Source organism: Mus caroli, unplaced genomic scaffold, assembly GCF_978045245.1.
Source record: "Mus caroli unplaced genomic scaffold, Mus_caroli_1 scaffold_1, whole genome shotgun sequence".
Lineage (NCBI taxonomy): Eukaryota > Metazoa > Chordata > Mammalia > Rodentia > Muridae > Mus > Mus caroli.
This window is the reverse complement of record NW_028227256.1, coordinates 16,062,819-16,076,861: the sequence shown is the minus strand read 5'-3', so window position 1 is coordinate 16,076,861 and position 14,043 is coordinate 16,062,819. Positions and strand designations below refer to the sequence as shown.

General features: G+C 37.4%; 1 protein-coding gene across 2 annotated transcripts in view; it reads right to left on the bottom strand.

The window, feature by feature from the left end:
• Positions 1 to 7,499: 7,499 nt before the first annotated feature.
• The window catches only part of Tfap2d (transcription factor AP-2 delta), a 52,329-nt gene continuing 45,785 nt past the window's right edge, over positions 7,500 to 14,043 (bottom strand). For both annotated transcript variants that reach the window (XM_021170917.2, XM_085835107.1), the window contains one exon: positions 7,500 to 7,793. In XM_021170917.2, the coding sequence (XP_021026576.1) occupies positions 7,574 to 7,793 (220 nt within the window). In that variant the 3' untranslated portion in view covers positions 7,500 to 7,573. The remainder of the gene's footprint in view (positions 7,794 to 14,043) is intronic.

Below are 14,043 nucleotides of genomic sequence, written 5' to 3'. Positions count from 1 at the left end.
AACAGATCCTGAAGACATCCAAATCACCATCAGATCCTTCTACCAAAGGCTATACTCAACAAAACTGGAGAACCTGGATGAAATGGAGAAGTTCCTAGACAGATACCAGGTACCAAAGTTGAATCAAGATCAGGTTAATGCTCTAAACAGCCCTATATCCCCCAAAGAAATAGAAGCAGTCATTGATATTCTCCCAACTAAAAAGAGCCCAGGACCAGACGGGTTTAGTGCAGAGTTCTATCAGACCTTCAAAGAAGATCTAATCCCAGTTCTTCACAAACTATTCCACAAAATAGAAACAGTAGGTACTCTACCCAACTCATTCTATGAAGCCACAATTACTCTGATACCTAAACCACAAAAAGACCCAACAAAGATAGAAAACTTCAGACCAATATCCCTTAAGAATATTGATGCAAAAATCCTCAATAAAGTTCTTGCTAACCGAACCCAAGAACACATCAAAACAATCATCCATCCTGACCAAGTAGGTTTCATCCCAGGGATGCAGGGATGGTTCAATATATGGAAATCCATCAAGGTAATCCAGTATATAAACAAACTCAAAGACAAAAACCAGATGGTCATCTCGTTAGATGCGGAAAAAGCATTTGACAAGATCCAACACCCATTCATGATAAAAGTCTTGGAAAGATCAGGAATTCAAGGCCCATACCTAAACATGATAAAAGCAATCTACAGCAAACCAGTAGCCAACATCAAAGTAAATGGTGAGAAGCTTGAAGCAATCCCTCTAAAATCAGGGACTAGACAAGGCTGTCCACTTTCTCCATACCTATTCAACATTGTACTTGAAGTCCTAGCCAGAGCAATTCGACAACAAAAGGAGATCAAAGGGATACAAATTGGAAAAGATGAAGTCAAAATATCACTTTTTGCAGATGATATGATAGTATATATAAGTGACCCTAAAAATTCCACCAGAGATCTCCTAAGCCTGATAAACAGCTTCGGTGAAGTAGCTGGATATAAAATTAACTCAAACAAATCAATGGCCTTTCTCTACACAAAGAATAAACAGGCTGAGAAAGAAATTAGGGAAACAACACCCTTCTCAATAGTCACAAATAATATAAAATATCTTGGCGTGACTCTAACTAAGGAAGTGAAAGATCTGTATAATAAAAACTTCAAGTCTCTGAAGAAAGAAATTCTAGAAGATCTCAGAAGATGGAAAGATCTCCCATGCTCATGGATTGGCAGGATCAACATTGTAAAAATGGCTATCTTGCCAAAAGCAATCTACAGATTCAATGCAATCCCCATCAAAATTCCAAATCAATTCTTCAACGAATTAGAAAGTGCAATCTGCAAATTCATCTGGAATAACAAAAAACCTAGGATAGCAGAAACTCTTCTCAAGGATAAAAGAACCTCTGGTGGAATCACCATGCCGGACCTAAAGCTCTACTACAGAGCAATTGTGATAAAAACTGCATGGTACTGGTATAGTGACAGACAAATAGACCAATGGAATAGAATTGAAGACCCAGAAATGAACCCACACACTTATGGTCACTTGATCTTCGACAAGGGAGCTAAAAACATCCAGTGGAAGAAAGACAGCATTTTCAACAAATGGTGCTGGCACAACTGGTTGTTAACATGTAGAAGAATGTGAATCGATCCGATCCATTCCTATCTCCTTGTAGTAAGGTCAAGTCTAAGTGGATCAAGGAACTTCACATAAAACCAGAGACACTGAAACTTATAGAGGAGAAAGTGGGGAAAAGCCTTGAAGATATGGGCACAGGGGAAAAATTCTTGAATAGAAGAGCAATGGCTTGTGCTGTAAGATCGAGAATTGACAAGTGGGACCTCATGAAACTGCAAAGCTTCTGCAAGGCTAAAGACACCATCAATAAGACAAAAAAACCACCAACAGATTTGGAAAGGATCTTCACCTATCCTAAATCAAATAAGGGACTAATATCCAATATATATAAAGAACTCAAGAAGGTGGACTCCAGAAAGTCAAATAACCCCATTAAAAAATGTGGCTCAGAACTGAACAAAGAATTCTCACCTGAGGAATACCGAATGGCAGAGAAGCACCTGAAAAAATGTTCAACATCCTTAATCATCAGGGAAATGCAAATCAAATCAACCCTGAGATTCCACCTCACACCAGTCAGTATGGCTAAGATCAAAAATTCAGGTGACAGCAGATGCTGGCGAGGATGTGGAGAAAGAGGAACACTCCTCCATTGTTGGTGGGATTGCAAGCTTGTACAACCACTCTGGAAATCAGTCTGGCGGTTCCTCAGAAAATTGGACATAGTACTACCGGAGGATCCAGCAATACCTCTCCTGGGCATATATCCAGAAGATCTCCCAACCGGTAAAAAGGACACATGCTCCACCATATTCATAGCAGCCCTATTTATAATAGCCAGAAGCTGGAAAGAACCCAGATGTCCCTCAACAGAGGAATGGATACAGAAATTATGGTACATTTACACAATGGAGTACTACTCAGCTATTAAAAAGAATGAATTTATGAAATTCCTAGCCAAATGGATGGACCTGGAGGGCATCATCTTGAGTGAAGTAACACAATCACAAAAGAACTCACACAATATGTATTCACTGATAAGTGGATATTAGCCCAAAACTTAGGATACCCAAGATATAAGATACAATTTACTAAACGCATGAAACTCAAGAAGAATGAAGTGTGGACACTGTGCCCCTTCTTAGAATTGGGAACAAAACACCCAGGGAAGGATTTACAGAGACAAAGTTCATAGCTGTGATGAAAGGGTGGACCATTTAGAGACTGCCGTATCCAGGGATCCTTCCCATAAGCAGCTTCTAAACGCTGACACCATTGCATACACTAGCAAGATTTTGCTGAAAAGACCCAAATATAGCTGTCTCTTGTGAGACTATGCTGGGGCCTAGCAAACACAGGAGTGGATGTTCACAGTCAGCTATTGGATGTATCACAGGGCTCCCTATGCAGAAGCTAGAGAAAGTACCCAAGGAGCTAAAGGGATCTGCAACCCTATTGTCGGAACAACATGATGTACTAACCAGAACCCCGGAGCTCTTGTCTCTAGCTGCATATGTATCGAAAGATGGCCTAGTAGGCCATCATTGGAAAGAGAGGCCCATTGGACTTGCAAACTTTATATGCCCCAATATAGGGGAATGCCAGGGCCAAAAGAATGGGAATGGGTGGGTAGGGAAGTGGGGGGCGCTATGGGGGACTTTTGGGATAGCATTGGAAATGTAACGGAGGAAAATATGTAGTAAAAATATTAAAAATTAAAAAAAATTCTGCCTGAAGCTAAGGTAAGGAAATTTAGATTGATTGCTTTGAAAAAGGAAGTCTCAAAATAGCCTGGTGTAAATTCTGTTGTGTGGTTACTAAAGTTCACTCTTATGAAGAGCATTTTAATGAAAAGGAGAAAGTTGAGAAAGGAAAAATACAAAATATATGGTTTGAGTATTAAAGGCACCAGAAAGCGAAATGGAGCTGAATTCTGTATTCAAAAATGTTAAATTGAATTAAAGGAGTAGTGATCTTGGGGCAAGATGCCACCCAGCTAAATTTAGGTTCAGGCATGGTAATTCAATACTTTAATCCCAAGAGGCAAAGCCAAGCAGATCTCTGAGATCAAGGCCAGCCTAGAACAGAGCAAGTTCAAGGTGAAGAAAACCTTAAATCCGGGCTTGGTGGATAACACCTTTAATCCCAGTGCTTAGGAAACACACGTGTAGATCTCTGAGTTCAAAGTCAGTCTACACAACAAGTTCCAGGTTAGCCAAGCTTAGGCAGTGAAAGAGCTGGAAAACAAAAAGCTGGTGATAATGTGATAGAACAAGAGGGCATCATGTTCTAGCCCCAGCAAGCAGCAAAACTCAATAGCTTTGGCTATGTGGCTCTGGCTTTAGAGACTAGAATAAAAGGGATTACTGAGATAACTGATGCTGGTTATCTGGAGCTAAGAAATTAGTGGTGATGAAGAAGAGACCAGCATCACTGAGGTGAAATCTGGCAAGTGTTCTCTGAGAGCACAAAAGAAGCAGTTCTGATAGTAATTCTTTGAGTAGATAACTAGTATTATTTTCCTTTCACAGAGGGGAAGAGTCAAAGGCATAGGGAAGTCCAATGATTTGTTTACGATCACACCATACTAAACAAAGACTCCTCATTTGATCCCAGGTAACTTGGTCTCAGAGTGGTACTATATCAGCCATTAGGCCTGCTGCTTCTCATGAATTGCCTTTGGTAAGAAGAAAACACACTCATTCTGTGATCCAGTTTACAAAATTTCATTCATCTAACATGCTTACAACGAAGCACAAAAGGAAGCAAATAGAAAATTGTTTCTAATTTCAGTCATTATTAGTAAGGATGTTTTATGGACATATTTCTCCTCAGAGGACCAGGTGGCAAAACGTCAACTGTCACCTTTGGATTAGGATGCTTACAGCTTCTCCCAGCCAAGCTCAGTCTTACTTGTTACATACCCCTCAATTAAGGATAAGCAGAGAACCTGGAAGTCCAAGGAGGGATTATGCCCCATGATAAGGAATCCACAAAGAAGACAGACGGGAGAAAGATCAGTGTCTTTCCATGGCCCTATCTTTCCAGAGAAGAGAGTAATTCAGAGTTTTTGTTTATCTTTCTAGAGCCACCAAACATGTCTAATTGTAAAGTTAATGAAAGCTATGACTACAGCATCTAAACACCTGTAAAGCAAGTATCTTTTGGTGTGGACACTTAGCTTCACCAAGTTTAAATATTCTCATTTGCCTTGTTAACTTATTATGCTTGTACAATATTTTTTTGTCTGAGTAGCTGGTAATCTGAACAGTCTCATATGTTACTTATAACATGGAAAACCATATTCTTGTTAACTGTCTTTCTTCATTATAAACTGATAATATTCTAGCTTTGTTATTATTAAAATGTTGATATCTAAGTAGATTTCCATATAGTCCCATATTAAATGTATCTATATGCCACTAATGTACTATCATGAAATTTTTTTATCAAAATAAAATTTAACTGTAAATTACCATGGAGGGAAAGAAGCAAGCTCAATTGAAACATTGAGCAGAGAAAGAAAACAAAATATTTGAAGGTCCTTTGGCCCACTTTGGACAAAGAACAAACACACATTCATTTACTCATTTATTTAAAAAGTGTTGAGTACCTATTATATACAAGGCAAAAGCTGGTATTAACAATGAATATTAGAATATGATAATAAATGATGATTTTAAACTGGACCAGTTCATCAACTTGATTATGTTCTAATGACTGGTAGAGTCAAATGGTGGGCGCTGTCCATGAAGGCTCTTAAAACACCCACAATCCTGGTAAATAATATGCACTGTAGTTATAGTTACATTTTGTTTCAAGGCTAATAAATAACACCCCCACTGAGGTGTTTTGAATCCAAACCAGTTACAACTAAGGGTGAAGAAGTTGACTTGTAACATAAGCCAGATCTAGTGTTCCATTTGAATATTTGTGAACATTTGCCATGGTTATAGCATCAAGTACCTAGCAGTATGCATCTTAAAATGCCATATTAAATACAAATGTATTGTTAATAATAAATGCGATAAAGAACAATTAATGTGGAAATTTCATTGCAGATATAGTAGTCCACATTATCTAGATGTAACTTTCCTACCACTTACTAAACTCAAATATTATTTTTGTTTTGTGTGCATATTTTACAATGTGGGAGACTTGTAACATAGTATTACTCATTTTCTGATGACATTTGGAATTGTGGAAGAATGTTGGTTTTGCTTTATTTTATTTAAAAATTAAAGTCATCAATAATGATAAAATTGAAAAATTGAACTAAACACATGAAATCATAATTCTTTTATTTTTATTTCAAGCTCTTCTACTGTATTACTATAATATCCTATTGTTATGGAATTCTTCAAACATGTCTCCTGTTGAATAAATTTAATCTAAAAACTTTAGGTTTTCAGTGGTTATGGTTCATTTCTGTACAAGACTCAAGATAATGGTTTTAAGAATTAATGTCAGGTAAAAATAGCTTCTTTGATTCATACATGAAAATTCCAGATACTTCCTCTCATTAGCTATAATGCTAATATTCTTGAAAAAGTTATAATATGGCAGAGCTCTTTAAAATAATTGAAGTATGTAAATGAGAGGGTAATATTTTCATGCTAAACTAAGTGTTGAATATCCACACATGAAAATAATTACTTTATTACATAATGATCTATGTTTTTATTTGCCTATATTGAAGTTTAATTGTTAACAGTAGAAAAGCTAGAACAATGTAGTGGCAACCAACTTTCTTGACATATACAGGTTTATGTGGACCAAACAGTCTTTCAATTATCCCTGGCTTTTGCAGTCAGGAACTTCTTGTTTGTAGTGTCTTAAATGAAAGGTAAAAAAGCTATAAGAATAAGCTATGGGGAAAAAAAAAAAGAAAACATCTGAAAAGCAAAAGTCTTCTCTAATTATTCTGTTTGCTTTCTTTATTGAACACAGCCTGGGTGCTTTTGTGCCTCTAAAAGTTTAGAACATGTGGAACAGGTAGAAATAGCATAGAAGCGCAAAAACATGGCTCTCACTTCAACCACACAATCATTGCCACCAGCACTTTGAAGGGGCCCCATGTCTTACAGGCAGGACTGCTCAGAAATACCCCTGCTCCTATTCTCATAATTTTTAGGCAAAATAATGTCATTGTATTTGACAGAGAGCCCAATAATGGCAAAGCTCCCCTCCTCTGCATCTGTATACCCCATTGACCAAATTCAGTGTTTCTTTGAACTGTGCAGTTGGCATGGAAGAGTTCATCTCTTATCCCTACAGTGTTGTATAAGTCTTTTGAGTATGTTCTTAGAAATGGGAAAGGGGAGCTAAGAGGAAGGGAAGGGAGACAGTTTCTGGAATTTTTAAACACCACCAAGGCACGGATAATTCAGTAATATGGGGTGACCAAATATTTAGAACTGCTGTCAGCTCAAAAAGTTTGTGACTGTCCTTGTCAGTTCCTCAAACATGTATCAGTGGTTAATTTCAGATTGGCCTATTTAATAGAAAGAGGCACTCTTCAGTGATAGGGAGTTAAGTCAGGGAAGACTGGAGCAGCAGTCATTGGTGACAGACTCCAGTTTGGTCATGCTCTCTGACTGACCCCTAACTATATAGCTGGATAAGAAAGTGCATCAATTATATGTGAAAAAACATGTGCTGCCTCTCCGAAGTCCAGAAGTGCTTGAAAACTGTGGTGTATATAATTCAGAACAATCAAGTACGTGCACAGAAGTTTTATCATAACAAAAAAAAAAAAGTGACAATTCCATCACACAGTTACACTGCTGTTTTCCTCTTTCTCATTGTTTTGGATCGGTCATTTTTTTTTTGTTTACTTTTTTTTGTTTTCATTTCCACTTTTGATTTTATTTTATGGAGGGCTCAGGGAGGGTAAAGATTTGGTCCTCTGAAGATTAGTCACCCTCAATGATGTATATATTAGAAAAAAAAATATGAGCAGCAAGACTCTCTGGAAATAGATTCTGTTTGATGCAGCTAGTCTGTCTTTTCTGTTTTGCCCTCTTTCACAGCAGCCTCTGAAGCTTTCCGCAGCGGGGCTTTCTCCGAGTTGGCATGTCCTTGACCAGAGTCTGCCGCACCACCGTTTTTGTGAGTAGTGTGTTTTTCCAAGTAGTTAAGCATCTCGCTGAGGACTGTCTGGAAAGTGCTTAGAGCTGCACATATTGCTGGGGTCCCAAAACCATGAGTGATCAAACTGGAAATGAGAAGAAGTTGGAAAAATAGGTGAATACTTAGGAACAGAAAAATCCCTTTATTTAATCTAGAACATTCCACCAAACACTTACTGTGTTCCGTGACATTTTGTTTATTATGTTAAACAATACAATTCAATTCTCCCCCTTGACCATAAGAAGCTTAGGATCTATTGAGACAAAGGGTTGTTGCTGACAGACTGTATGCGTACAAAGCATTAGCAAGTCTGAATAACACGTGGTTTTTCATCTCATTAGGAAGTAGGAAGAAAATGCATCTCTTTTGAAGCAAGGATCATCTTGCTTCCCAGAAAATGTCATGCATGTATGTGTGGGCATAAATTACACTTGAGGAAGTCACTCTTGGAGACAAGCAAGAGGACTGAAAGAAGGTCACATCCAAGGAGTGGACATGGTTAGCACATGTCCTATGTATCTAGGATATTGTTTCACTAAACTATGTGCCATTTTATATAACTAAAATGACTCATAAGAGAATCAACGTTGGCTGAATGTGCCTGATAACTGGTTCTTCTGACTTCTTAATTTATTCCTCCCTTCCCCTTCCTTCCTTTCTTCCTTCCTTCCTCTCTCTCTCCCTCTCTCTTTTCTTTTCTTTTCTTTTCTTTTCTTTTCTTTTCTTTTCTTTTCTTTTCTTTTCTTTTCTTTTCTTTTCTTTTTTCTTCTCTTCTCTTCCCTTCCCTTCCCTTCCCTTCTCTTTCTTTCTTTCTTTCTTTCTTTCTTTCTTTCTTTCTTTCTTTTCTTTTCTTTTCTTTTCTTTTCTTTTCTTTTCTTTTCTTTTCTTCTTTCCTTTTTTCTTTCTTTAATAGCAACAGTGTTTTCCTAGGCATAAAACCATCCACTTATGGACTGCCTTGCAAGCTTCTTTTTCTTTCCTGTTTTATACAGGACACTAACCTGTCAACGGTAGAATGAATGTTAGATATAGGTAATTCTCATTGCTCATATAGAAAATGCTTGGCCTCTCTTTCTTCTCAAGGGATCTGTCCATCACACAAGTGACGAGACTACCTTAATGACAGAGACAAATGGAGGCAGAAAGAATCTAGACTACTAGATAGAAATAAAGTTCTATTGTATGTAAGCTGTCTTGAAGACAACTAGTAGAAACTAGTAAGTGTATGTGGAAAATGTGTTTTCAAACTCAGCATCAATAGGACTTCCAATTATGAGACATTTCTCATTGAACAAACATATAACTGTAGACTAACCCTATTATTAATAAAACCATCCACACTGTTCAGTTTTGTTAAATTGTCTTGAAGTGATAGTCATTTTTCATTACAATATAATAATATATCTTATAATAAATAAGAAATATGTGGCACATGCTATACATATATTATAACACAGAACAAAACACTCCATATATATATATATATATATATATATATATATATATATATATATATGTTCTACATCCAATGAGTAAAGCTACTAACTGCAAAAATAAGGCTTGTTAAACGTACAATGACAATAGTAGTTTTCCATTAACTGCTACCATCTTAGAATGTTACCTGATGCCAGATACTACTCTTAATATATGTAATCTTCATTGTCAAACGTAGTGGGATTTTAAAACAATGCTCAGAGATTTACCTGCTTCTTCTTGTATGCTTAACATGCTCAGTAGAAATTCCTTGCCACCAAGCTCAGCAGAAATCTGTATAATACTACATTTATTAGTTTTATTTTTGTTTTATGTGTGTCAGTGTTTACCTACATATGTACCTGAGCACTACTTCCATGCCTGGTGCCCTCAGTGTCAGTTCCCCTGGGACTGGAGTTACAGATGGTTGTGAACTGCCATGTGGGAATCTAATCCAAGTCCTCTGGAAGAACAGTCAGAGTTCTTCACCACTAAGCCATCCTCTTTGGGCCCATTACTATAACAATGATTTCTTTAGGTGAATGAGCTTATCTAGTCTGATTTTATATAGAAATTGGATTCCTCATATGTTAATTTTTGTGTATTTTTATGTGTTTTTTTTTAAAGATAAAATGACGATGGAAAAGTGAGTTGAGTAGAATGCAGTGGAAATGTTGCAATCCCACACAATGGAATATTTTTCAATCATACAAAATAGTCTACTGGGAAATCTAACAACATAGACGAGAGTCTTAGAGAGATCAGACTGGTGACCTCAGGGCAGTCTCAAGGGTCCACAGATGTTATGATTCAGTTTATATGGCCGGCAAAAGAGAAGCAAACCCAGTAGCTACAGTAGTTAGAGCATCAGTTTCCCAGGAGCAGATGATCGGGGTTGAAAAAATTGGTATGAGAAAACTTTGTGAATGATGGAAATAGTTACCAAAGTGTTTGTCAAAACATACCCAGAATGAACAAAATTAACCCCACTCTGCTCAGCTTATTAATTAGTAATGCGATTGAAAGCATTCTGGAATGTTTATTTGGCAGTTGGGAACTAAAATAGAGAAGAGAATTCATATACAGGATAATAAAATTAAAGGTCTGAAATGTCTTAATGTAGTAGAGAGCCTAATTGGTGGGCAACATTTGACCTTAAAATTTATGAGAGATTAAAGAAAACATGTCCACTTAAGTCAGAAAGAAAATTAGTGGTGTAGGTTAGTTACCAAGAGAGGTCTCATTCTAGAGTAGGTTATATAAGGAAAGGCTTGAAATATCAGGAACTTTAAATGCCAGATCAAGATTGAAATTAGAGGCTTTGACAACTCTGATGTAGCGAACTTGCTAGTATATACCAGGTTCTGGGTTCAACCCCATTAAGACAAGAAAATAGAAAGAATTGTCATCTGATGGGATTGGCAGCTCCATCTACCTGGAACCATAATTTCTTTCATTTTCTCTCCAATCATTTGGTTTCATTTTCTTAATACTAATTTGACAGTGAGGAGAAGAAAGGGCCTGACAGCGGGCTGTGAATGCTGTAGTCCTCTGCTGAGAAAACACACACAGTGGTATTTTATGGCACTGGGGAAAAGGGGGAAATGTAATAGATAACAGTCATCTTAATTTTCTTCATGGTTTAAAAAAGTTCTATTTTGCTAGACTTTCCAACTAACATTCTCTAGAGTTTCATTCTGCAGGCAGACACACCTATCCCTGTCCACTCAACTAAAGAAAGTGGGACTTGGCTGGATTCACAGGTAAAACTCCATTTCCACTTTCCCTTAAGGATTAAGTTACCCCTCACCCCCTACCCCAGTTTCACACTTCAGAGATTAGAAGGACACTGTAGAATAAAGTGGTATTGTCTAGAAACAGTGTGATTCTGTGTGTGAGTATGGGGCAGATGGCCTATGGATATGTCATATTTCTGTCATTTATGAATTTTCACCTGGAGCTGGTGGTTAGATTAGTGGTGGAATTTTTATGCATGGCCCTGGGTTTGATGCCCAGCATAGCATCAATAAATCAATTAGTCAGCCAATCAACCATTCATTCATTCATTAGTCAGGCAATTCATTACATGCTATCATCCTCTTGGTAAATGGGATTGACCTGATTAACTTCTAATAATAGGACCTGTAATTTATTTATTTATTTATAATTTATTTTTGAGACACTTTACTATTTATCCCTGGCTGGCCTAGAACTCACAAAACTCTTCCTGCTTCTGCCTCCTAAGTATAAGGATTAAAAGCTTGCACTGCCTCTAGTGTCTTTAATATTTTGAAGCAAGGTGTATTGAAAAATTGTAATCGGGGCTGGAGAGATGGTTCAGCGGTTAAGTGTACTGACTGGTCTGCCTAAGGTCCTGAGTTCCAATCCCAGCAACCACATGGTGGCTCATAACCATCTGTAATGAGATCTGCCCCCTCCTCTTCTGGGATGCCTAAAGACAGCTACAGTGTATAAATAAACCTTTAAACAAATAAAATTAATTAAAAAAAAGAAAAGAAACACTGTAGTCATTATCAATGTTTTGTTTAGTTTTTGCTACTGGGGCTCAAATAGCCCAGGGTGGCTTTAGATTCACTCTATTAGCTTTGGTTAAAGCCAGCCTTGAACTCTAGATTTTCCTGTCCTCATCTCCCAAGTACTGGAATTACAGGCATGTGCCATCATGCTTGGCTCAGTAGTTTCTAACAGCAAAACAACAACAACAAAATCAAAACTACAACAACAACAACAACAACAACAACAAAGAAACAGTACCAAAGACTCAGAAACAAAAGAAAAAACAGACCTCTGTGTAGAGACAGTAAGTTATGGTTTTGGTAATAGGATAGTAGTTACAATCAATGTTATGGCAGGCACTGTTTACATTTAAAATGTATTTGATATTACTTCTGAAAATCTAGCAAGTAATGACTATATATAATAACTTTTTCAGATTTTCTTCATACTTTGTGTATTGATTAGTTTTTGTTTTTTTGTTTTTTTTTTGGCAAATGACACAAGCTAGGGTTGTTTGGGAAGAAGAAAAACTTCAGTTGAGAAAATGCCTCCATCAGATTGCCTGGAGAGAAGCATGTAGGGCATTTTCTTGATTATTTATTGCTGTGGGAGGACCCAACGTACCATGGGTGGTGCTACTCCTGGACAGTTTGTCCTGGATACTATAGGAAAGTAGACTGAACAAGCCATGGACAGTGAGCTGACAAACATCATTGCTTTACCATCCTGCCTAATCATGCTTCAGTTCATGCCTTTGGGTCTTTGCTTTGAGTTCCTGCCTTGGCTTCTCTTCATGATGGTCTATAACCTGTAAGCCAAATAAACCCTTTCAAATGCAAGTTGCTTCTGCTCATGGTATTCTATGATAGCCACAGAAAAGTGACTATAATTCTTGGTTAAGCATTATTTTTTACTTGTGTTCAAAGCCTTGCCCATGTTTATTTTTGAAATATCGAAAGTATAAGTGCTTAGTCAGAATGTGCTCAAATCTCAGAAAAATAGTGGATATCTATGAGAAGAACCAAAACTAATTTATTTTCCTTAATCTAAGTAAGTATAGATCACATTCTGCCAGTCTATGCTAGATCACTGTTACCAACCTGGCTCCACATTTGCCAAATTGTTCTTCAAAATGCTGTATCTATGTCTGGATTTGTCTAAGCATCTCTGGGATCTCCTCTGATCCCTTTCTGTCTTGAAAAGCGGTAGGTTGAACCTAGAACTTCACATGTACCAAGCAAACACTGATTCAATATGTATTAAAAATTAAGCAAAGTGACCTTACTATTTCCTGCTGGACACTGGGCTACAAAGTTGTGGCTGTCATCCACAGATGGGTTTTCCCATTTTTTTCAGGCTACAAAAATTGCTGAAAACAATCTGTATCTTTAGACTACACACCAGAAATCTGAACCAAGAGGAAAAAAGCAATCATCATTTAGATAGATTAAAGCTAATTTCATTCTGTAAAAATTTTAACTTTCTTTTTGGTTACACTGGGCATTGAATCTGAGACCCTGCGAATGTCAACCAAGCAAGTAGCCAACCAGGAGTTATACCCTCACCTCCAAATTTCTATATAGACAATGTTTGGATGCAGAGATCTCTTTCTGGCCCTTCTTTTGGTGCATGAGAAGGTTGGAATAACTTGGGGGCTGTTATTATTACTGTACTGTTACATTATCTTACATTGCTCTTGAGTGGTTGCTCTCATGGAACTTATGATTCCTAGTACTGCACATAGGGGCTTCTTGTGCTCAGTTCAGTTCTGCTTTTTTGCTTCTGGGAGACATACAAGCTTCAAGACTCCAAGGGAGGATCACCTTCCCATTTTGTTCCCCCCCACACCACATACTTACTCATTGAAGAAGAAGATTGACCTGTCATTTGAGGCTCTGTGAGTGTCCTTACCATTAGCACTAGGTGATGTCTGCCACAAAATTTATTCTTGCAAACATGGGAACAACAACAAGGGCAAATGACTTGGCAATAGACCCCAGAAGACACCTGCAAAGGGTACTGGGTCTTCTCTGACAAACTTTACTTGTTTAGTACCATGTAGATGAGGTATTTTAGTTCCTGGAAGTAGTATAAATTTAAATACAGGCTAGCTCAAGAGATCCTTATGCTGGGGGGAAAATTGGAAGCTTATTTTTGCTATAATTTGAGAGTTATCTATGATTCATAGCCTAAACAAGGAAACAGAATAAAGCAGAAACCAGCTGGTGACGCTCACTCCCTCCATGAACAATGGGCACATTGGGGAAATATATATGGCCCCAAGTGCTTTCTTAAATAGAATTTAATTAAGGTACATAATGAAAGTGTTTGGTTCCCTGGTGGTG